Source organism: Heterocephalus glaber, unplaced genomic scaffold (assembly GCF_053883595.1).
Source record: "Heterocephalus glaber isolate CG9 unplaced genomic scaffold, H.glaber_assembly_v1.0 deba00001452, whole genome shotgun sequence".
In the NCBI taxonomy this organism is placed as follows: domain Eukaryota; kingdom Metazoa; phylum Chordata; class Mammalia; order Rodentia; family Bathyergidae; genus Heterocephalus; species Heterocephalus glaber.
This window is the reverse complement of record NW_028258302.1, coordinates 12219780-12244722: the sequence shown is the minus strand read 5'-3', so window position 1 is coordinate 12244722 and position 24943 is coordinate 12219780. Positions and strand designations below refer to the sequence as shown.

General features: G+C 55.2%; 1 protein-coding gene across 1 annotated transcript; it reads right to left on the bottom strand.

Moving 5' to 3' along the window:
* Positions 1-941: 941 nt before the first annotated feature.
* On the bottom strand, positions 942-21896 carry Laptm5 (lysosomal protein transmembrane 5). The gene is made up of 8 exons (XM_004850796.4): positions 21524-21896; positions 8442-8535; positions 7843-7919; positions 6627-6755; positions 5912-6034; positions 4731-4826; positions 3566-3658; positions 942-2249 (listed from the first exon to the last, which is right to left on the bottom strand). Exons 1-8 carry the CDS (start codon positions 21608-21610, stop codon positions 2160-2162), a joined length of 789 nt encoding a protein of 262 aa, XP_004850853.1. The 5' UTR covers positions 21611-21896; the 3' UTR covers positions 942-2159.
* Between the last annotated feature and the right edge of the window lie 3047 nt (positions 21897-24943).

Below are 24943 nucleotides of genomic sequence, written 5' to 3'. Positions count from 1 at the left end.
GACCTTTACAAGTTTTATGGTTGGGACCCCAGCCCTCCCAACAAAAGAGAAGCTGAGTCTAAGCCTGGCTACTGTGTAGCCTCAGGAAAATCACTTGATATCTCTGGGCCTCTGTTCCCTGGTGTATGAGCAGGAGCTCGGTTTCCATCTCTGTTAGACTCATCCTTCTCCATTGTCTGGGGACCTGAACTAGAGCAGATAAAATCTACGGGGAAATCTACCATCCCCAAGAAAAGGTAACAGTACCAAAAGGACAGCAACACCTCTAGCACCTGACCCCTCTGCTACCCTGCAGGATGACTTCACTAGCCTTGTCACAGTCCTTCAAAGACTCCTTATTCCTTGGTGTGGGATTCAAAGCTCTCTCGGGGGTCTTATGGTGTTGGTGATAGACCCCCAACTCAGACCACCCTGGGCTCTTGGGCAGGCCCTCAGCAGCTCAGCAACCCCACAGTGAGGGTGGGAGTCGAGGCCCACACCCCCCAGACAGCCTGAGGACCCCCATCCAAGAAGCCCCGTCTGGCCCCTGCTATGCCTGTCACCCACTTTCCCTGTGGAGGTATTGCCCACTGACTGTCACAGTCATTCACAGATCTGCCTTGCACTCCAGCCTAGGGCTCGCTGGCTGCAAGTCAGCCCCGAGGGTGGAGTAGGCCCTGGCTCTGGGGCATGGGGAGGCTCTAACCAGGTGCATGGAGTTGGCACCTGCCTTGAGAGACCCTCAGTGCCCATGGGGCAGAAGCAGTGTCGGGTCAGGATGCTTCCTGGATGGGCAGGAACCGGGCTAGGGTTTCTGGCCTGAACAAATGCATGTGTGTGTGTGTGTGTGTGTGTGTGTGTGTGTGTGTGTGTGTGTGTGTGTGTGTATGTGCCTGTGTGGCAGGCTGGAGGCAGCCTCTGGCCCTCCTACACTTGTCTATCAGACCCACATCAGCCAAAACAAAGCTTCTTGCTGCTTTATTGAAACCCTTCCCAGTCAAACAAAAAGCAACAACATGAGGTGTGGCGGGAGCCCCTCAAGCCCAAGTGGCCCTCCCCCTGCACCCTGATGGACCCAAGAACCTGTCCTGAGGCCCCATCCCCACCCAGGGAGGTGTGTGGACAGCACCTCCCCCTGCATCCCCCACCCCTCCACGAGCCATGGCACAGTGAACCCACAGAGGCTCTGCCGGCCTTTTTGTGCCTGATGGGTGTGAGTCCACTCCAGCAAATGGCTCTGCCTGATTCAAGCTGGATTGTGCCTGGCCTCCACGCTGAGCAGCCCGGCTGGGGGACAGACTGACACCTGGTTCTTCCAGGCAAGGTCACCTTGGCACAGAATCCACCAGTGTTACCACAGTGAGCCCAGACCAAGGAACAGCCAGGACAACATTTGACCATGGATGGTGCCAGCTCTTTAGCGAAACAATTGTGTGTTTGAAGTGACTGTTTTATGATGAAGACAACTGTTCTTTCCTGCAGCCAGCTGACAGCCAGCAACTGTTTGAATTAACAATTCTCCAGCCATTTGGAGGCAGACAGGGACCAGAGCTGGTGGCCAGGTGCTGGGTTAGTTTGACTTCAATGGTTTGGTGGATATTTCAATTTTTTATTGAATTTTATCACTATTCTATTTATCGCTATTCTCAGTAACAGATGGTTGGCTGAATTGCTAATTGTTTAAGCAAGCGATTGGAAGAAGTTGATGGTGAGTTTATACTTGGGGGTGTGGGGGCGACTACTTGAGGACGACTTCACTGAACCACCCCCTTGTGATCTGACAACTATTCACAAATTAATCCAAAGGACTGTTGTTTGGCCAAAGTATTTTACTGACTGCCTTTTTGATTTGTCAGTTGCTCTGTGAAACCGATCAGGTTAATGGTTGTTGAACCAGAACTCATCAATTTAGAATGATCGGTCATCTAAGGAAGAGCTGTCAATGGAAGTAAGCGAGTTGAGCTGAATCTGAGAGACTCAAGGAAACCTTCAACTCGAGGGTTGTTCCAATCATGAACATCCCATAGCCCCGAGCAAGGAGCAAGCAGGGAGGGGGCACAAGCAGACTGTCCTGAAGTCAGCCGGGTGGGCCACCCCAGCCACGGGAGCCCCCAAAGCGAAGAAGCAGATTCCAAGGCAGCTCCGCCCCTCCCAGCACCAGGGCTGGGGACTGGCAAGGGTCACACTTCTGAGTATGGGGGTGGCGCGGGGCCCCCCTCAGGAGACTTGGTGGGCAGAGAGATGGCTTCTTCATAGGATGGCAGGACCACCTGGGAGAGAGACAGGAGGGCTAAGAATTACCAAGAAGGATCCACACGGAAAGTCCCGACACAGAATGGAGAGGCCAGAACCCCAACCTATGGAAACACAGTGACAGTGGTTCTGTGCCGCTGGGAACAGCTGCCTTTGCCTGCTTAGTGTCAGGTTCCCCGTGTTTCGATAACAATGCCCTGCTTTCCTCAAGGAAACCATCCCAGTCCGTGTGCTTGCCAAAGAACTGGTCCCAACAGGCATGGTGCCGCATGCCTGTAAGGCTGGCACTCTGAGGCAGGAGGATTACAAGTTTGAGCCCAGCCTGGGCAATTTAGCAACTTAGAGAGAATTTGTCTCAAAATCTAAAAGAAAAAAATTTTAAAAGCTGGGTATGTAGGTCAGGGTGAAGGTCCTGAGTTCAATCCCCAGTACTGCAACAACGGCAACAAAAATTATATCTACTGGTCCCACCTCACAGCTCCAGAGGGTAGACATGAGCTTGGTTGTTCAAAGGAGAATTTCGTCCCATTGGCTAGAGTTTGGGTTTGGGGAAAGACACAAGACCCCAGATGGACCACTCGCACGTACTCACTCCGCTTTCTGGTGGAGTAGATGAGAGAGTAGGATGTCAGCCCCAGGGGTTTGGCAGCCATTTTGCCCCATGAAGGAGAAGGCTACCCAAGGATGGGACCAATCATGAGAAAGGGAGCCAGGAGATGGAGAAGATGAAATTATATCCTGACAGCAGGACTCAACCAGGCCTGAGCCAGACCTACCCTGGACTCTCAAGTGCTATAAGCAAGTAAATTCCCTTCTGTACGTGCTGGCTAGAGTTAGGTCTTTGCCACTTGCACCCAGAAATATCTTGAGTAATCCAACCCTCAGCTACTGTTAAACCATCCCTATCTTCAGGCTGGGAAGCCCCCTGCCCTTTCCCAGCTGACTGCACCCATGGACCATGCAAGACCAGGCCAGAATTGCCTCCTCCAGGAAGCCTTCCCTGATGCCCCAGATGCCACCTCCTTCTCTGCTTCACACCAAGCTGTAATGGCGTCTGCACCTGGGTTCGCCTGGACTCTGCACTCCTCTAGGGCAGAGGGAGTGTCTTGGTTCTCCCTGCACCCAGGATTGGATACAAAACCAAAAAAGAGCAAGAGATAGTAAATGCTAAATGAATAAATGAAGTATTCTATTATCAGAGCTAAAGAGGATCACATTTCTCCTGATTCATCTTAAAAGTAGAGGAACCCAGGCCCAGAGAGGGAAAGGAACCGGCCCCAGATGGCACAGGACGAGAGCAAGAAAGCTGGGATTGGACAGCAGCCAGGCTCACCTTGGGGGGAATCTTGGAGTCGCTCCTCTCTGAGGCCAAGTTCATGTACTTCATGAATTGGTAGCACCTCCACACGCACTTGAACATGTAGACCTGTAGAAGGGCGGGGTCAGCTGTCCTGCTCTCTCCCCAGAGGCCTGGACAGATGCCGGCTCCTCCTGAGGGTCCAGTGCTCCCCACACAAGGCAGCACCCAGCTGCTGCTCTTCCGACTCCTCTTCTCAGACCCCAGCACACCCTAGCCCTGTCCTCCCCAAGGCCCACAGCTACCACATAGCAAGGGACTGGCCCTTCAGGGCACTGGCCCACCCTCAGCCTCCCGGAGAGTCCTGCAGATCCTGCTTGACCACCCCAGGTGACAGGCAGCTCACTGCTCCAGAGGACACTGCCCATCTTGAGACAGAGTGGATAGTGGACAAGGTCCTCTTCAAAATTGCCTCAGGTGTATTGTTTTACAAAGCAAACAACAGCAGCACGTTCAGTGCTAGTGGCCTCCAGCATCCCAGAATTCCCTGCGCTCCCTGGGTCTTTAGACATGGCTATCACGTCCCCCTGTGTCACCTCTTTTCCCAGCCGGAGAGCCCTGGCTTTGCTGACCTCCTGCATTTGTCTGCAGTGTCCCTTGGCTGCTCACACTGCTCCAAATACCCCGCTGTGCCCCCACCTCTCAAACTGGACTCCAGACGAGGCTCTGTGCTCTGCGCCTTACACCACACCCCCTCTTTCTCATCATCAAACTTCTGTTCCTGCGACCTCAAGTCTGTCTCACCATGGCTCCTGAGTCCCATAAAACTCCTGTGGGCCAATTGAGACTCAGGGCACCCTGCTAGATGACCTGGGGCCCAGAGAGAAGTGGTCAGTGGAGACCGACCGACCCCACAGCCAGCCAGGGTGGGCCAGGCCCACACTCAGCTCAGCCCAAAGCTGAGCCCAGACAGGGAAGCCAGGCCAAGGCCTCTCTGAGGGCCACACTGAGCCCCTGATGCCTGAACACACCTATGTCCAGTTCATGGGTGTCCACAAGGACCCAAGTGGAGGAGCTGGCATGAGAAGGGCTAGAAAAGAGCCTACAGCAGGGCAGGAGACAGCAGGGACACACGAGCCTGCTCCCTGACAGTCGGGCACAGTGTGCCTGGGGACTGCAGTGGTGGGTAGGGGCCACTCACCTTCAGGATGAGGACGCTGATAAAGGCAATGGAGAAGATGAGCATCATCTTGACGAACTGGCTGTGGGCCATGCCCTCCTGGCTCGGGAGGTAATTCTGCAACAAATGCAGGGCCACATCACCCGTGACCCTAAAGACCTCCAGCAGCACCCAGCCATGTGGGACAAGGAACCCACACTCCACACCACAGGAGTACAGGGTGACACAGCCATAACCCAGGTCACCGGCCACAGGTACCCCAGGAGGCAGGTGTGGCTGCGGCCTCCCAGGTCCCCGTCCTCAGCTGGACACCACCCAGCAGGGGGTATTGGCTGCCCATGGCCACCCCGTGCCCTTACTAAAGGAGAGCCGAAGCCCATGGGAGCCACCTAGTACTGTCATGCCCAGGCCGAGGCCTTGAGGAAAAAATCTCTGGGATGCTTGGCAAATATGTCCATGCATTCTGGGACACTCCTTCCTCCTAAACACGGAACTTGTTTCCTCCACCTTTGAGTGTGGCTAGGCTTAGTGACTCATTTCTAACCAACAGAATGTGGCAGAAGTGAGAGTGTGGCATCCAGGACAAGGGTGTAAATAAAGGACGTTGCTGTCTGCTCCTCCATTTCTCCCTCTTGGACGATCTGAGCCGAGGTGGGGGTCAGCAGCCACATTATGAGGGCACTCAGCAGCGATACTAAAGGGCTGCATGGCAGGGAACAGGGGCCAGCACCAGCAGCCCCACAAGGAACCCTCTGGGGTGCGGATCCCTCAGATTCAGCCAAGCGTGGCCGCCATGTTGGCTGCAGCCTCAAGGGACACTGAGTTAGGACCACCAGGCCAGCCACTCCCAATCCTGATCCTCAGAAACCACAGGGAATAACACGTGTTTGTTGCTCTAACCCTTGATGTGTAAGAGTACTTTTTCAGACAGCAATAAAAAAAACTAGCATTATTTCCATATGTGGTTCCCAGTCCAGGGCCCCCTGGGATCAGGCAGGGCTGCTTCCAAAGCCACCTGCTCCTTGCTGGGCTTCCTCCCTTTTTGGAAACTGCTTCCTTCAGTCCTTACAAGTTTCTTCCTGAGAGTGCTCCCTCAATAAATCATTCACATGAGACTTCCTCCAGGAAGCCCAGCCTGAGACACAGGGCAGAGGTGAGGTAACTTGCCCAAGGCCATCCAGCCAGTCTCTGCCCAGACTTACCATGTGGTTCATGGACTTGAAGTTGAGATAGGTGGGAACTTCCATGTAGGAGCTGCAGAGGGTCAGGATGCTGAGGAAGAAGTCCAGCAGCTGCAGGGTCATCACGGGGACCTTGGAGGGGCCCTGGGGAGGACAAGGAGAAGAGTGAAGACCAGCAAAGGAGGCCCAGCCACTGTGGGCACATCTGGGGCTTCCTGAGGGACATTGGCAACTCTCTAGTCACTGTGCACTGACAGAAAGGACCGCCCTGATGTTCACAGCCAGTCATGGAGTAGACCCAGGACTGGAACCAGGGTCTCGTGATGTCTGGGCCAGGGCTCTCCCGTGTATAGCACCTTGGTCTCTTCAAGGACAATAGTCAGGGACTTGTAAAAGCAACTCTGGAGGGACTGTGGCATTGACTGTCACCCCCACCGTGGGTGCTGGGCATCAGTGGTCCTGGCTGTCTTCTGCTGTCTGTCTTGCGTTTGGGGCAGGGGCAGCATAGGGACGCATCCCTGCCTCGGGACCACTCACACAGAGCCACGTGGCCTGCAGTTAGGGGCACTTTCAAGGTCCCGAGGATCCACATTCATTCCCCTCGGAGCGTTCCCAGGACAGGCCCATGGGATGTGCACACAGATACAGCCTCCAGGGCAGACCTGGGAGATCTCGCACCGGGACTCCAGCCAGGACTGGGCCTGGGATCCCCACAGCTCAGCTGTCTGGTACTCACAGGCCGCGTCCGGGAGGCAAACTTCAGGTAGGCGGGCAGCTCGATGTAGGAGCCCAGCAGGGTGAGCAGGCATAGCAGGAAGTCCATGATTTGCAGGGACAGGAAGGGTAGCAGGAGCTTCTCCCGGTTCTGGAAGGCAGGCCCCACACTGTCACTTCGGCCCCCACAGCCCCATGTGCTCCTTCCCTCCCTGGCTGCTGAGCCCTTCAGCACACACCTCAGTCCACACGCCCCTCTGAGTGACACCCCTGGACAGGAGAGGGGTCTCTGTGTCTCAGGGAACCTCAGGGACTGCCCCTTCTATGGGGGCTCTATGAGAAGGACCTGACAGAAAAGATGGTTTCCTAATGTATCATAGGGGTGTCTAAAACCACTCAGGAGGTGACAGGAACAGCCCAACTGAATCTGAATCTTTGGGGACAACCTGCTCCACTTTCTTAGCAGGACCCTTCAATTTTGTGCAGGAGCCTCTGCAGCCATCCTGTGCAATGAGAACTTGAAGTTAATGTGGGTGGAGCCTGGGTTCCAAGAGAGACTGGGCTCTTGAGGCCTGAATCACAGCTTTCAGGCAAGGTGGAGGTATTCCAGACCAACACCAAACCATCACCCACTCTGCCACCCCACCAGTGCCTGGCCACCTATCATCCCAGGAAGAACGACACTCTTTCTGGTGGCAGTGTGGTGAGCCTGGCCTCCTGCCTCCCTGGAGCCGAGGGAAGAGGGCTCCTCTTTTGCCTGCCTCCGTTCCCCCACCCCGACCTTGCTGTGGGCCAGGACCTGAGGCTGTCACACTGGATCCCCTGTCTCTCTGGGGACCCGTCTTCCTCAGTGGGACCAGGAGCTTGGGATCTCCAGATCACTGGTCCCACCCTGACCCCAGGGCCAGCTGACTGCTGGGAACCATGCTGGATGCACCTGCACTCCGACGCTTTGGCTCCTATGCCTGGTGACAAAGCCAGCACTGACGTCCCCTCTCCCCGGCCTCAAGGCCGCCCTTCACTTTTCTCTTTCAAAATCCCTCCCTGTGCTGGCAGTGTGACAGGATGTGGGCACCAGCTGGTTCCCCAGTGCACTGACCAGCACAGCCCACCAGTCCACCTCCCAAAGGGGGCTGTGAGGATCTCTAGAGCCCAGACGGGCTCCCCAAAGGCCCAACCCCCTGCTGGGGGAACAGGAGAGGCAGGAGGGCCCCTGGGGCCCCTGGGCTCCTTCCTACCTTGATTACACCGACCAGCAGGCTCACACTGATGATGAACAGCATGCTGATGAGCAGGAAGCTGGAGACCAGGTCCGCTGAAAGGGAAGGGAGGGTTGAAGGGTCTGGGCTGCTATGGAACCCACAAGGCTCCGAGGACCACACTTTGGGAATTGCTCACATGCGGACATCAGCGTGAACAGGAAAATCCAGCCTGCCCCTGTGCAGTCCCCAGCCTTGAGGGGACAAGGACAGCAGAGCACCTCAGGCCCCGGGCGGTGTAACAGAGGCATGGGTGGGAGGCCAGGGAGGTCGGGGTCGGTGGCCTGGAGGAGTGGCCTGTGAGTGGTGGGGGTGTGACAGCAGGGCTGGCGTGAGGTGCCAGACAGATGCCATGCTCGGGGAGGCCACAGGGCCGAGCGGGAGCTTCCATCCCACTCCCGTGTGCTAGGCAGTGTGGCGGCACCTCTGTAGGCTGGCAGCTGTGCTGAGCACCACCCTCTGCTCTCACCACCAGCAATGCCAGGGACGAGAGGGACGGCACCATTTGCAGGGAAGCACAGAGGCTCAAAGGGCCCGGGGCCCAGCTTCCCGCCCGCCCGTGGCTGCCCCAGACCCACCGATCCGGAGGTAGAGCGTCCTGGAGAGCCTGCAGGGCGCCTTGCCATGGGCCACCTCCACCACATGCTCAGTGAACAGCAGGACACTCATGACCTGGGGACGGAACACAGCGCCATCAGCCCCTCACACAGCCAGGGCCTTTCGGAGGTGGGAAGCCCTGCTGAAAGGGGCCTTCACAGAGACAACGCCAGCCCGTCAGCCTCGTCCTTTCTCTTCCTGCCTGTGCAACCGTGGGCAAGTTACTTGACTTCTCTGTGCCTCTGTTTCCCCATCTGAAAAATGGGGCTAATTCTAGTAGCTGCCGTAGGAGACCCCTGTGAAGAGACTCAGAATCAGGCCTGGGCCCTGGAAGGGCTGCTGGTGCCCACAGTGGACTATCGGCAAGAGGCAGGCCAGAGGCCCTGTTAGAAGGCCAGGTTCTGGCGTCCTGGGCTCAGTGGCAGCACCTGGGCCTTGAGGAGCTCCCTGCCCTTGGAACCATCAGCATAGGCATGGGCAGCCCTGAGAGCACCTGCCCCAGAGTCACAGGGCCCTGACACCAGTCCCCACGGCCACCGAGTCCCATCCACATGGCGAGGACGATAATCACATCTGCCTCTTAGGACCACGGGCAGCCAGATGAGGTCGTCCACTGAAGCGCCTGGTGGGTAGTGAGCCAGCGGTGTGCCAGCTACTGGGATCTTACAGGTCTCTCTGTCCAGGTCCCCGCCACCTGACCCAAGAACCTTGTGCCATGCAGCCTCTCCTTAAATGCTTCCAGCCCCGGGGACTCCAGGTTGTCCCGTGTGTCTGTCCTTGAAGCAGGCTCTCCACCCTTCCCCACCACACACACACATACACACACACACACACACACACACACACACATTCTCAGGAACCATCTGCTCACACTGAGAGCAACACGATCACTCCCTCCCTTCAAGTGGGTGCTCTACCTTTATTAATAGAGCCCAATTTACACTGGCTTCCTAGGTAGCCTTGCACTGGCAACTCATGCTCAGCTGACAGGCAACTACCGTCTGTTTCCCCTATCTGACTATGTTTCATTTTCTTTTCTTTTCTTCTCTTTTTTAGCTCGGTCACAGGTCTCAGCTTGTCTTCCTGCCGCGGTACATCCTGTTCAGGGTTTCTGAAAGGGCCAGCACAGAAGTCTGACGAAGAGCAGCTCTGGAGTCCAGCTGAGATGGACTTGAACCCAGCTCACTGTGTGCCCTTGGGCTAGTCACTTTCCCTGTCTGAGTTTTCTCATCTGGAAAGGAGCACACACAGGCTGCGTTAGGAATAAGCTGTACCGTGTTTGCAAGGCACTGTGCTCAGGCGCTCAGCAAGCAGTCAGCTTTGCCACTGCAAGTTTCCATGGAGGAGGCGAGCAGCCTGTCACAGCGGGCTCACTCTGGTGGCCCCTCCACCTGGTGCTGAGGAACCAGAAAGGCTTTGCTTACAGGAGACAGGTGAGTAGGGGCATGGCGGTGCCCACAGGAAGGAGCCCTGAGACAAAAGCTGCTCGCTCAGGCTCCAGCTCCTCTGCTCCCAGTTTCACCTTAACGAGAGAGAGGGAAAGGGAGCCAGAGGATAGTTCAGCCCAAGTCAGAAGCCGGTGCCCTGCAAGGTGGTTAGCTCCCCATCACTGGGGGTATGGAAGCAGAGCACAGAGTAGTTGCCCCTGGGCTTAGAAAGGGCACATGAGTGTCTACCAGGCTCAACAGGAGGAGGCTTTTGAAGTCCCAAGAATCCAGGACTGTCTGAGATAGGAAACAAAGCTCAGAATCAGACAACCCCAACTTCCAGTTCTAGAAGGGGCCTCCAACCACTTGTTTTGTAAGATCCTCTGGCTGGTGACCTGGGAGGGGGCTGGAAAGGGTTTGGCACAGCCTAACTTCATGCCAAGGCCCTGGGCCCAAACCAGCCAGGGACTATGCATTATATTCCTGCTCCTACTGCCGAGGGGAGGGAGCAAGGCTGGGAGAGGTCCAGGGACCTGCCCCCGCCTGCCAGCCGGTCCTCCCCAGGACCAGCATTCACACTCAAACCAGGGTCTCTGTCCCTCCCCTGCCTGCCCAGCAGCCCCTGCTCCTGGGCCTCCCAAGGCCTGCACCACCCTACTCCCATGGTGAGTCAGACAGATGCCAACTTCCTCCCCCAGCAGCCTAAGCACAGTGCCCTTTCCCCGCCTCCGGCCACCTCACTTCCCCTTCTCAATAGCCTTGGACAGGCCGGGTACAGGCGAGACACGTCCCCACTTGCCAGGTGAGCAACGACCAGCCCAAGGCCACAAGCAAGGTGACCTCAGAGCCTGCCAGTACCTGCCCCAGGCAAAGGAGAGGCTGAGCTCCTTCGCCCCCAGTGCCTGAGAGGGAGTGGAGAGAAGCCCACTTCTGTGCACCAGGCCAAGGGCGAGGCTGAGCTAGCTACTCCCTGTGTCTTGTGGCTGTCAGGATAAGGACCCTGCTACCTCTGCTCCCCAGCCAGGGATCCCCTTGGGGCTGGGCCAGAGGCCCTGGGGGCAGCTCCTGACCTCACAGCCACCTGACCCCTCCCCAGGATAGCCACCCCTACCCTGGACACCTGGAGCTCCAGGAACAGCAGCTGGGGCAGAAAGCCGCCCACTGCCCTGTTGCTGCTGCGTGACCCTGGCCTGGGCTTCCCTGGACAAGGTCTCACCACCGTCTGCACCTGGGGCCACTGAACAAAGGAAGCCATGAGGCTGGAACTCCTACAAGCTACGGGACATCACACGCAGGCTGCCAGGGCCTCCCACTCACGCAGCCACCAAGTTGTGCCCTCCCCATGAGAAGGCAGCATGGCTCTTGCAAGTCCCCAAGCAGACCCGGAGAGCCAGAAGTCTGGGTTCCCAGGCCGTCCAGCCATGGGGACCAGGCCTCCTTCCTCCACGATGTCCAGTCCACCTCTGCCACCCAGAGGTCCCCTCCACCATGAGCTCACCTATGCTCCTTCACCCTCCACAGCCTACACAGCACCTTAGAGCCCCAGGCCCAAACCAAGCTCTGTGCTCCCCAGTCAGCTGCTAACTTCTCTGGGCCTCAGACTCCTCACCCAGGAACTGGGGGTGATCACTGGACCTGGCTTGGACCCACCTCTGTGGGAAGTGAAAGGGAAGGGCAGGTGCTGTCCTCCAGCACTTCAGAGCAGCAGCCTCCCTCACCCCCAGAAACACACTGAGCACCTACTGCCTCCCTGTCTAGATTAGCACCGACTCTGGCCTGCAGGCGTCAGTCTCCAGGGGAAGCCAAGAGAGAACAGAGCATACTCTAAGTGAGAGCTTTCCAACAGAAGAAAGAGCATTAAGTGGCAACATCATGTGCAAAGGCCCAGGGCCTTGACTCTGCAGATATGCTGTATCATCTAGGGGAAGCTGTCTCTTCCCTGAGAGAGGGGATGTTACCAGCGGGGAAGTGAGGGCCAGAGAGAAAGACAGGGCACCCAGTCACACAGCAAGACGTGCACCATCAGAATCAGCTCAGCCCTCATTCCTAGCTCCACGCTGGCCACCCAGCCCTGCTCAGCGCGGCCCTCACCACTCTGCTCTCCGTTCCCCTTTTTCACCCATTCCTCTACTCCTCCTTGGTCTCAATTCCCCGTTCTGCTTCCCCAAGCTGAGCAGGGAAGGAAGTGACCGAGGGGACAGGAGATGTGGTTTCTTTGCTGGTGGCTCTGAGAAGCACCCTGCAGCTTGGACTGAAAAGGGCAGGGTCACACAGAAGGGATGAAGAAGATGGCGATGATGGGCCGGGGTGACACTGAGCGTGGCCAGGGGGACAGTCAGGCTGATACATGGAGGGGAGCGCTGGGCAGGGGGACCGGCAAGCTTGCTGGAGGGGAGAGGCTGCATGGTGCTGCTGGAGCTGATGTGGCTGTGACGGAGGTGGTCGGGGGCAGCAGGGTGGCTGGTGGGCAAGATGCCAGCAAACGTGGCAGGGGGTGACAATGGGAGTGACGCCCGAAGAAGTCCTGGGAGGAGGGGAGAGACACTGCAGGAAGCAGCACTGCACTGTTGGTGACACTGTCGGGGTCCCCACGGTGGGGACGTGGTAGGACGGTGATGATGAAGGTCACATGGGGGGGTGGCATCAGACCCTCCCAACTCTAGGTTCAAAGGCCAACTTCCCCCGGTCACCCAGCTTCACCTTAGACCCACCCCGGTCTCAGAGAAGGCCTGAGGAGACCTCCCTCCCTCCCTCCCTCCTTCCCTCTGTGGCTCTCGGGGTGAAATTTGAACACTTTGTGTGTGGCTGGGCCCCCAAAGGGCGCTTCCCTATCTGCTAACTTCAAGATGGATCCCCAGTGTCCTAGGGCGGGGGGCTCTGTTTGTGTGATTTGGCACACTGGCTTGCTTCACCCTTCCCCAACAGATAGCACAGCTGGCAAGCGACACCCGACACCCGGGGCCGTACCCCTTCCTGCCACTTATCTCAGGGCTACCCACCTTGTCCCTGGCTCCCCGCTGGGGGCCCTAGGCTGCCACACACTGAGGCCGTTATGTTAGATGGTTATTATCTGGTTATTATCACCTCCTCCTCACAGGTCTCCATTTCCCGCGGGTCCCCCGGGGTCGCCTGGGAGAAGAAGGCAGATGACAGCCCTGGATGTATCAGCAGGGAGAGGAAGCCCTCCTCCTCCACCCACACTTCCTGTTCCAGCTTAACAAGGGCAGCTGGGTGGGAGCCCTTCCCCCACTGTGCTATCTCCACAGCCACCTCTCCATCGAGCTCAGATACCATCTCAACACCCCTGCCCCAGTGTGACACCCTCAGCTGCAACCCCACCAGCTGCCTTCCCCTCCCAGGGGCTAGCTCCTCTCTCTCATCGGCGGCCCTTCTCGCTCTCCCCCACTGCCACCCCGATATCACTGTCCCCGCCTCTACCTAGACTCAGGCTCATAAACCTCAGCCCTTGATGCTCTATGTGGCCCCCACCAAGCCACTTTACTTCTCTGCCTCCGTTTCCCCAGCTGCAGAAGAGAGAGAAGCAGCTATCTACCTGGGTGAATGGTTGTGAGGAGTGAATGAGGTAGCATCTGTCTACTGCTGAGCCCAGTGAGTCAGAAAGATGGGCTGGCATGTGGACACCAACACAGGTCTGGGGCCAGGACTCATTTGTCACAGCCCAACTGCCTCCCGAAGGAAACATGCAAACACCCTGGTTGGTTCACACCCTGAAATGCTACCCATGGTAGGAAAGCAGAGCTGCTTACACAGCATGGTGCAGCCCAAGCATAACTGCAGAGAAAGAAGCCACATCCGTGGGACTCTGCAGCTGCTGGTGCTCCGAGCTGGGGGTCGCAGGCAGAGGGGCGATGCTTGGTCCTCAGGGCTGGCCCTGTCTGCTGCCTCAGTCCTGGCAGAAGACCCGAGGATGTGCTTACTTTGTGCATGACTCTCAAGATGTGCCCTTGGGGGACTACACATCTCCATGAGTAAATGATGCACTAGTTAAAGGTAGGCAGAAATAAATAGAGATTGGCCGACACCTACAACAGGACCGAGCAGGTCTGAACAGTAATATGGCCAAGCCCCCCATGGGCCTCCAGGCCAGATGCCAGGGCACACAGGGTTGCAGTGCACTGGGCTCTGGACTCACTGGGGGCACAGAGTCTGGGAGGGGCTCAGGGAAGGCTTCTCAGAGGAAGCAAGGCTCCCAGATTTCTCCAAACCACTGGGAACGGTGTCCTGGCAGAGCAAATAGCATGAGCGAAGGCCAGAATATGGGAGGTGCATCCAAGAATCTCTGAGACCCTCCCTTTGGTGAACTGCATTCGAGGTCATCATATGCCAGGCACAGAGTGTGCTCCCTGGGAAATGGCAGCAGAGGTGTAGCTGGGTGGATGGGGAGAATGTAGACACACACAGGTCCGCAGACTTTACAGGGCTGGGGACTCTGGCACAGAAAGAGCATTCCAGAGAAGCAACAGCGAGTGCAAAGACCCTGCCTGAGAGCAACAGAGCATAGCGGTGCCAACGGGGCTTGACGAAGTTTACCACCTGCAGAACGGGACTGGCTGCAGCTAGAGCCCTGCTGCTGCCTCCAGTCCGGAGGTCTGGGAAAGCCAGTGCAGTGTCAAGCACCCTCCCAGCAAGCCTGCCCCTGGGAGAGAAGACAAGGAGGCAGCCCCAAATGCCAGCCCAGGCTCAGGAAGCTGGACTGAAATCCCCAGCCCAGGGAGGGACACAGATACCCACGGGGGAGCTCCTCAAATCTCCTTTTCTGGGCAGCCGTAGGGACTCAGAGTTGGTCTCCAGGCTCGGCCCAAGGCCTAGGCACTCTCCGCTTCCTGAATACCCACACCCCAGACCATTCCCCAAGCCTTCACTTCCCCAGGGATCTTAAGAGCAAAGATCCACAATCATGACAGTGAGTGTTGCCGTTCCTATTACTACTGCACTTTCGCTAGATGCCAGGTGCTCCTGGACCAGCTGTCAGAGGTGGCTTCCATATTATCCCTTTTCCTGGTGGGCAGGTGAAAGTGACATCCGTGGATGTGGGTACTGGGTTTCCGAGAACAGGCTCCCCCAGGGGAGACGGCCACTCCTCCATCCCATCTGAAGTGGGGCCATGGGTTTGTTCTTTATCTGCCACCAGCTGCAGAGTTGCTCAACCCCTGGAGCCTCAGTTTCCCCCTCTGTCCAGTGGAGGTGCTCACAATTTGGGGACTGACCCCACGTGACGGGGAGGAAACTGATACTGCAAGATTGTCCCAGCTACTCCCAAGCAGCTGTGCTCTGCTTCCTGCCTCACAGGGCTCTGTGCCCCTTTTTGGGTAAGGCGGGATCCCCTGGGAGACCAATGCTGGCCTCACTGTGAGCTCAGAGCTGGTTCCAGGCCACCGCTCTGGGCTCAAAATAAAAGCCTCATTTCCGGGGGTGCTCTGGCCCAGTCTCACAGGGCAGCCTCAGCCTGGCGAGCCTCTGCCCTCCAGCAAGGGCTCTTCTAAGAGGCTCTCACTGTGGAGGCCTCTTGGGCTGATGCCTCTCCCAACCATGCCCCTCTGACAGCAACTAAGGTGACCCCCAACAGCGGGGGCTACCACCCTGTTCTATTCCCAGAAGCACCTGGGCCTAAGCCTGAGACCAGGAAGTGGGGAGGAAATGGGGCCCAGGCTGGTCTCTGGACTGTCCTGACTAAGGTCACACAGTGAAGTGACCCCTCTCATGGGCCCCTGGGCCTTGTGTAGCAGTAAGAGCCCAACTTTGCCCCCAAGGTTCCTACTCCCTGCCCCTCAGAGCCCCAGGGCGCAGCGGACACAGCTTCCTCAAGAGTCCAGTGTCAGACGGAGGGTAGAGTGCAAAACTCACTTCTGATAGGGCCATGGCCAGGTACTGGGGAAGGTGACGACTCTCACCCTGGCCCCATCAGCCTCTGCTCCCCCAGGAAGGGCACAGAGCAGCGGAGGTGAATAACCAGGCCTCTGTCCGGCCTGGGCCATCAGGCATGAAGGGGGCAGGTTTTCACAGACCCTTGCCAGGGGACTTTCCAAGGGCCCAAACAGACGAGCTTTTGAAAGAGGAGGGCCCTCTGCAGCCGACTCCCATCCTACAGGGGCCCCTTCCACTGGGCCACTCGGCTCAACACCTCAGCAGGGATCACAGCCTCATTTATCAGATGGAGAAATTGAGGCCCCGGACGACAAAGGCACTGGTCTGCTCCAGGTCACACGGACATCGAGTGATAGAGATGGACCTTTGTTCTTTTCAGTCTCTGCCCCCAAAGTGGGGCAGAAGGAGCCCCAAGAGTTCTGAGGACAAGTCAGGAGGGCTTCCTGGAAGTAGGAGCTTCCCTAGGTGGAGCAAAGCAGACATGAATGGTGGAAAACCAGGCAAGGGGAAGGGTGGCCTGGAGAGATGGGAGCCCAGCCCTGGGCTCAGAAAGGAAGCTTCTGTCCATCCCTCCTCATTTCATCTGCTTGTGTGCAGGCTGCAGAGGCCCAAGGCAGCCTCCAGCCTCCTCCCCATGTGCCTTCTGCAAGTCGAGTCCCTGCTGGGCCTCTGCTTTCTCACCACTAAAATGAGCAGCGATCTCTCCTTGTAGCTGTGAAGTCCACGCCCTCCTGAACCAGCCCGATGGACCTCCTGGCTTCTCCAGACCCCACAGCCACCTGTCTACCTCCCAGCCTTTTCACACACTGCTCCCTCCACCTTGTGTGCCCTGTACCCAACTCAGAAAAGCAAACCCTGCTCACCCTCGGGAGCGACACCTCCTCCAGGAAGCCTTCCCTGAACTCTCCCAGGGCCCCCACAGAAGCCAGCAGTGTCATCTGTCTCATTGTCACAGCTTTCCTGGGCAGCCTGGGGCCCCTCCAGGAGACGACAGAAGCAGAGAAGCAGTCAGCCACCTCCTGGCCTGGGGCTGCTCTAAGCCAGCCCAACTTCTATGGGAGTAACAGGGCTCCACTGTTCTTCCACATTGGGAGAGAAGAACATCTGTGCAAAAAGACAAATCAGCCTGGGATTGCAACCCCAAGCAAAAATTAATAAACTGGGTGTGGTGACACACACCTCTGATCTCACCACTCTGGGAGACTGAGGTAGGAGGATCACGAGTTCCAGCCCAACCAGACATGGTGGCCTTCACCTGTTATCCCAGTGCTCAGGAGGCTGAGGCAGGAGAATGGCTGCAAGCTTGAGGCCAGCCTGGGCTACATAACAAGACCCAGTGTCAAAAAAAGAAAAGAGTTCCAGCCTAGCCTGGACAATTGAAGGAGACCCTGTCTCAAAACAAAAAGGAAGGGCTAGGGATGTAGCTCAGTGCCAAGTTGCTGGGTCCCAGTGGTACATAAATAAATACCTGAGAATCTTTCCAATGGACAGAAATGCATCATTCAGGGACATGAGACACAGGGAGAGCAGACAAGCCCCCACCACCACCTGTGAGGCACCCCAATAACCCATGGGGCTTCTCCACCCACGGGAGGGGGACACAGCTCCCACACTCCCAGGTGGGCTGTGCAGGGATTTCCTTCCAGCAGCCACAGCATGGCAAGGGAGGGCAAAGGGTAACTGGAGGAGAACCTGACACAGCTTCCCTCTACCCGATGGCCAAGGTCACCACACTTCACCTTGGTAGTGCGTTCCCTCTGGGCTGGGTCTGACACCAGCGCTCGGGTCTCCCTCCCAAATGCACACTATCTGCCAGGGGTAAGGGGGAGCCGTACACCTGTAATCCCAGCAGTGTGAGGCTGAGGCAGGAGGATTGCGGTGAGTTCAAGGCCAACCTGGGCTACATAATGAGTTCAAGGCCAGGCTAGTGCATAGTGACCCTGTCTCAAACAAACTAACTAACAAACGAAAAACCAAATGCACAAGATCCCAGTCTTGTCACAAGAAAATCACCAAAGGTTCCTTGAGCAGCAGTCATCAAAATGCCCAGCCTACAGAATTGAAACTGTCAGGGTCACCAGAAGCTAGGAGCACGGAGAAACTCCCAGTGCACAAAGGGAGCTGAGCAGGCAGGGGACTCAGTGTAGTGAATGTACCCCAGAGGGGACAGGTGGGGTCCTGGGAGGGAGAGGATACCAGGAAAGCTGAAGAATACGAAGCATGAGCTCTAGATAACAGCACATCGGTGCAAACAGCCAATCATGGCAACTGTGCCACCCCAATGGGGATGCTAACAGTGGTACCAAGGGTACATGGCAGCTCTCTGTACTACATTCACAGTTTTTCTACAAATCTAAAACTGTACTAAAAATGAACAGTTTGCTTTGAAAAGTAGTACATGTAGCTAAGCACAGCAGTTGGTGTGTGCCTATAATGCCAGCACTCAGGGAGGCTGAGGCGGGAGGATTATAAAGAATTTAGTGACCTAGCAAGGCTCTGTTTCAAAATAAAAACAGGCAGAGGATAAGAATGTAGTTCTGTGTGAAGACCCTGGGTTCAATCTCCAGAAACACAAACACACACACACACACACACACACACACACAGAGTAGTACTTGTTTATTGTACCAAATACGGAAAAAGTAGAGCATTCAAGATCATAGCCCAGAGACAACACGGTTAGCATCAGTGCATTTCCTCCTCCCTTGGTTTAGACGTATCCTGTTTCTACAGATGAAATCTGTATACTTTTTTTTTATCACAGCAGGTGTAAGTTTTTACCCTGACACGAATTTCTAAGATGGAATTCCAGGAGCACAGGGCAGGAGAGGCCAGGGAGGGAGAGATTTCCAGGCCAAGGGGTCCCCTGGGGCTCCACGCCCAGAGCCAACAGTGAAGGACACTCGAGGCTGACCAGCCAGGTTAGGAGTCCCCCGACGTCCTTTGCATGCAGATGTGAGTACCCGGAGAATGCTCCCCAAAACACCTGCACGATCCCAGCCCCTGGAGCCAGAAGCCGAAGGCCTGGCTTCCCCATTGGGCCTGAAAGTGGCTTCTCGTAATAATAACGTGCCCACTGCTCAGCAAAGCATGACGTTCTCCCAGGACATCAAAGGCCTGATTTAACCTTCCCCGGAGGGTTTGTCACATCCACAAATAGCTCACAGTGCAGAGCCGTCACCCACGGCTGACTCCAGATGACGGCCAACCTGGGCAATTGGCACATCTGCACGGTGCTATCTCTTACCAGGCAGATGTTCGAGGCCTTGTCAGTACACCTGCCACCTGATGGCTGGGCAGTGGGAAAGCCCCTAGCCCCTGCCCTTTCTGGGAAGGAGCGAGGGCCTCTCACCAAAGGGACAGGAAGACAGGGCCCCACTGGAGTCAGCTGAAGACCCCAGCCCAGGGACGACCAGCTGGGCCTGTCCAGCTTCTCTTCTGTTCTTGTGCCTCCTCTGGCTCTAGAGTATTCCATGGCTCCCCATGACTCACATTATAGGCAGTGATTCTCTGGTGGGAGCCATCATGCCCCAGGTCTAGGGACACAGGTGGCAGGTAGGGTGGTGCTGCTGGCATCTGGTGGACAAATGCCAGAGATGCTGCTCAGCTTCCTAGAAGCACAACTATCCGGCCCCAAATATCCATGGTGCACTAGACAGAAGGTCCAGATTCTTAGCTGGCCACTCACAGCTTCCATCACCGCCTCCTCCCCCAGCCTCCAGTTGGTTTTTGCAGTGGCCCCTGGACAAGTCCCACACACAAACCTTTGCACACCCGTTTTTCCTCCCCCGTCCACACCTGCCTGGCCAGGCTGCACCTCCTGCCCACCGAGCCAGCTCCAAGGTGAGTTCCCGATCACTCGGCCAGAGCCTCCAGCTCTGTGCACAGGGACTGTACCTAGCTTCGCCGCTCAGAGGTGAGGACCTGGCTAGGCACTCAAGAGGAAATCTGCAGTCACACTGCACAGGCCTGCACAGAGGACATTAACCTAGCGTTCATCACCAACACTGAGGCATCAGCAGCCAAGATGTGAAAGCTCCACAAGTCAGAAGCGCCACAGCCAGTGCCCGCATTCCTCTGCAGCAACAATCACCGGAAGCAGGGCAGCCACTGGGGTGGACAGAGCAAGAGTCCCCCACAGATCCCTCTGCCCACCGAAGCCATTCCTGTGACCTGCCTGGACCCTGGAGGCCTCCACGTCGGACACCCCCATGCAGCCAACCCCTGATCACCTCCCAAACACTCCGACTTTATGAAGGGGAACCAAGCTGAAAGACAGGATTGTCCAAAGCCACACAGACAGAGACAGAGCTGGGGTAGGGACACAGGGACCTTTTGCAGAGAATCTGCCCACCACACTGGCCTTCTAAGTGTGCTGCACTCTTAGGGGCTGAAGCCCCAGAGGACTTTATGTGGGGACAGAGGAGATGTCATTTGCCTCTCAGGTCTTGCACTGGCAAGAGCTGAGCTCCTCCAAAACTGGAACCTGGGACCCGAAAGCTTGGGTCCAAGTGCATTGGTGGCGTTGGCGTGGCCTGTCCAACACACCACTAATAAAGCACTGTGAGCCAAACACTGTTCTGTGTGCTTTGTAAGCATTATCTCTTTGACCCTCACAACAACCTTATCAGGCAGGCATTATTTTCATCCTCATTTATCAGATGAGGAAACAGGCACAGAGAAGGTAAGTAAGTTGCCAAGGCTGCACAACTAAGAAGCGGGGAAGCCAGGGTTGCACGCTGGAGTCTGGATCCAGAGGCCGTCTGCTAACTGCTGCATGGCAGCAGCCCGTGAAAGCTGACTTCTAACACAGCCCTGGCCATGCTGTGTGTGACGAGAAGCGGACGCAGCCAACTCTCAGCAGTTTGCAGCCGCCCACCACAGCCGGCCACCTTGGGCTCATTTGAGGAAGCCCTTCCAGGCCCCTGGGAGAACTGTTAGCCACAAGCTCTGAGCTTCCCTAGCAAGAAGATACTGGGCCTGGGGTAGCTGGGTATGGCCCGGAGTTGGGTGTGGGGTGTGGATCTGGGCAGGACCCAACAGGGACACTGACCTTCTACCACCCAAGTCAGGTGGGAAACCTTGACCTGAGGGCCACACTGAGATGACAGGAGACAAAGGCCACACCAGGCTGTGCACACCACTGCCCAAACAGGAATCCCTAGAGCTGCTCCTTTACTCCAAGGGAGCCAGAGCCAGGCAGTTACCCTACAGGTCTGCATGGGATCTCCTGCTCTCTTTGCTGGGAGGAGGCCGGGGCTTGGCTGAGAGAGACTCGGGCTCAGCCCCCTGCCTCCAGTGGAAGCACAAGGAAGAGGTTCCAACCTCAGAGTAGTCCAGGCCTGTCCAGGCCAGGAAGAAGAAATTGGACCTGGGCCCGTGGCACGATCCTGGAATGACCCCTGCCTGCACTCCTCCCAGATCCCTGCCTCAAAAGCACTTTGCCATCTGCTGCTGCGCCTGCGATACCCCTGGGGCTGCCATTCTGCTCCATTTGGGGGAGGCAGGAACTGAGCTCCAGAGGGAACATAAGTTACCCTGGCTTGGAAGAAAGACTCCTCTCTACACTGCTCTACTGCGCTCCCTCCCCAACCTGACAGAGGGGGAACTGAGACTTGAAGTGGGAAAGGATTTGTCCAGGGCCCCATGGGACAGCTGTCCTCCCATCAGAGAGGCTCAGCAGATCAGCGGTCTCTCACACACACGCACATGGACACAGTCACACAGCCCCTGGTCAGCGGCACACTCACCACATGGTAGATGGCCAGGGCAGTGGTGGCGATCCTGACATTGAAGCAGCAGCAGATCTGGCGGATGGGAGCCGCACGGCGGGGCATGGTGCTGCGTCCCCTCCTCTGAGGCACTGAGGGGAAGGAGCCAGCGCCCAGAACTAGGCAGAAAAGGAGAAGCTGCAAACTGCCTGCCTTACTTCCGCCCTGCCACAGACAGCAGGGCCACAGGCGTCACAACTGGGCGGGGTTGCTGGGAAGAGGGTGGGGGGACCACAGCTGCCTCAGAGAGACCACAGGCCCATTGCCACTCAGGGGCCAGGGAGGTTAGAGCCCACACCCTCGGCACTTAGCCTAGCCAGGGCTGGGCTACACAGTGCCTCCTGCCCTGGATGCTCACAAACGCCCTTGAAGCCAGGATAGTAGCCAAACCCATATCTAGATAAAGGTCTGGGCATGATGGTGCATGCCTATAATCCCAGAACTCTCAGAGGCTGAGGCAAGAGGATTGCTGTGAGTTTGAGGCCAGCCTGGGCTACACAGTGAGACCCTGTCTCAAAGCAAACAAATAAACAAAAACAAAAAGGGGGAGCCATGCTGGGAATGTGGCTGAATGGGAAGATCCTGGATTCAATCCCCAACACTGAAAAGAAATGGAAAGGAAAAAGAAACAAAAATCTAGAGAGGTTGAGACACTCACCCAAAATCACATAGTAGTTAGTACTAATGGCAGGATTCAAACCCAAATCTATCTAGTTACAAAACTATTGTCAAGTAAGTACTTTCCTCCTGTTCTAAGCATACGCATGGATTACTTCCTTTCTGCCTCTCCTCAAGCCTTGGAGTGAAGTGCTATTACTATCCCTATTTTGCTGATGAAGAAACTGAAGCACAGAAAGGGGAAATGATTTGTCCAGGTCACCCAGCAAGTCAAAGAAGGAGCAGGGAGTTGAGCCAGGGTGACTGGCTCTACAGGTGTCCCTGGAGCTGATGTTCTGTCCCCTCTCTGTCCCCCACCCCAGCCATAGGGAGAAGCATGCTTTGCTTAAACCCTGCAGAGGTGGAAGTCTCCAAGCCAGGACAGAGTCACTGCTAAGCAGAGCCATTGACCAAGCTCAGGCACTAAGTGAGGCTCTTCCTCCAGGTGATCTGTAATTCCTCCTATCAATCTGGACTCCCTCCATCCAATTCCTCTTTCTGGGCCTCAAGACCCCTGATACATGAAATCAGGATTTTTTTCTCCCTCACTCTTGAGAAAAGTCAGAATTCATAAACTTTGACCACTAAGCAAGTTACCTTAGACCTTTACTCCCTTCTCGGTGATAAACTATTCATACAGCAATAAAGGAAGAGAATACAAAGCAAAATGCCTGTAAGAAGTTTCTAGCAGATAGCAGAGCAAGAAGTGCTATGAAGCCCCACCCCTACACTTGACATCATGGGGTTTGGATTGGATACCACACCAGTCCATCATTTCCCTCTTAGTATAGGTTATAAAAAGTCTGTAAGCCCCTCTCCCTTGGCAAGAGTGGATCTGTTAGATCTACAAAACTTGACTGTTAGACTTGATCAAATCCTTTTCTGTTTGTCTTTGAAACCAAGGGGGTTTTGCAAGATTGAGGCCCTGGAAGACCCAGCTAATCCTTTCTTACTTCATTTTCAAGCCTGATTCTTTTCCTTCATGGGTGTTAGTGAGACCTGACATCCTAGCAAACCCTGCAGTTGTGAGCATGCCTGGCCTAGGGTCAAATTCCAGCACCCTCTGGCTGCATAGCCAAAGCAATAAGAGAAACAGCAAGGCCAGAGGAACTAGAGATTGGGAAACCATCCTGGGCCCTGAGTCTATGCTCAGGTTTCCACATTTCAATGTGCTAGGAAGCCATTGGAAGATTTCATATCATAAGAAATGATGGGCATTGATAGCATTATGATTTGGCAAAACCAGAGCAGGTATGGAGCCAGTTTCCAAAGACAAGCATGAAACACACAGATGGTGAGTGACATAATTTTATGTGAATTGAGAATGAACATTTTTCATTTTGAGAGTGATAAATTTATTTTTTTCTTTTGTAATTTCTTAATGGCTGAAATAGTTCTGAGATTATTACAGAATAGTTAGTGAGGAGATGGCAGTGTCCTTACTGACGAATCTATTCTTTGTGTGACTATTTGAAGTGAAGTTGATTTGTGTTGCAGATAATATTAGTTTTGAAATTTTAGGGAGAGGATGATTTTTCAATGAATCCCCCCAAATGATTTATAAAATTTTATTTTTTCAAAGCAAAACATTTATTGGTACATTTTAGATATACATAATGAAAGGCCAGGGATTTAGCTCAGTGGTTCTGCCACCTGCCTTGCAAGCGCAAGGTCCTGAGTTCGATCCCAGGTACCAAAAAACATTTAAAAAATAGATATACATAATGATAACATTCATCATAAGGAACTTGTACCTGTACATGATACATTTTGCTTCTTTTTTTCCCATTCCCCCCTCCCTCTTCCCCTCCTTATTTACAAAAGCTTTGTTTCTTTCCATTTTTTCCTTCTATTCTCTTTTTTTCTTGTCCCTTCTTTCCTTTCCCCCTCTGTCCTCCTTGTTCCCCTTCCCATTTGAACATTTTCTTCCCATTTCCCCATATCTATTACATATTTTGGTCCTTATTTCCACTTTCAGTTTCTCACACCAGAGAAACAATGCAGTATTTAAATATGTGTGTCTGATATTTCACTGAAGAGTATGGACTCAAGGTGCATCCATTTAGCCAGAAATGTCTCAAGCTCATCCTTTTTTCACGGCAGAGTAGTATGATAAATTTATTTTAATGTGCATTATAAATATATATACAACTAGCCCATGAATTCTGCGATTTTTCCACTTATAGGAGTAATATAGCTTCGTTTTAAAGCAGATGCAATTAAACTAAAAGGCAGCAAGCCGATTTAAAGAAAATACTAAGAAACCTTAGCATGCACACAGATGTGGCAGACAGCCATGGAGGTGGAGTGGGCATTGGTTTGCGAATCACAGGCAAGGGAAATCCCAGCTCCCTGTAGAGTAGTTCTGTGATCTCAGGAAAGACACTTGATCTCTCTGAGCTATTGTTTCCACACTTGCTAAATGAGGGGGCAGGAGTCTGCCAAGCAAGGCTGCGGTAAAGATGAAATCAGGTCACGTGGGTGCATCTGTTTGTTTCTTCCCTCCCCTGCCTCCCTTCCCCCCATCTCCACCATTCGCCGCCGGCCACTGGCAGAGACAGAGCTGGGATTTGAACCCAGCCTCCAGCACATGCAGGTCCCTAGCTGGAGCCCTTACTCAGCCCCTGTGGAATGCAAGCCTGGCCTCCCCACAATTCCCTAAGCAGGGAATGACTATTATCTCAAAGTAGGAGCCTTTAGCCAAGGCCACTGTAGTAGGCAAAATAAAGCACCCCACACTTG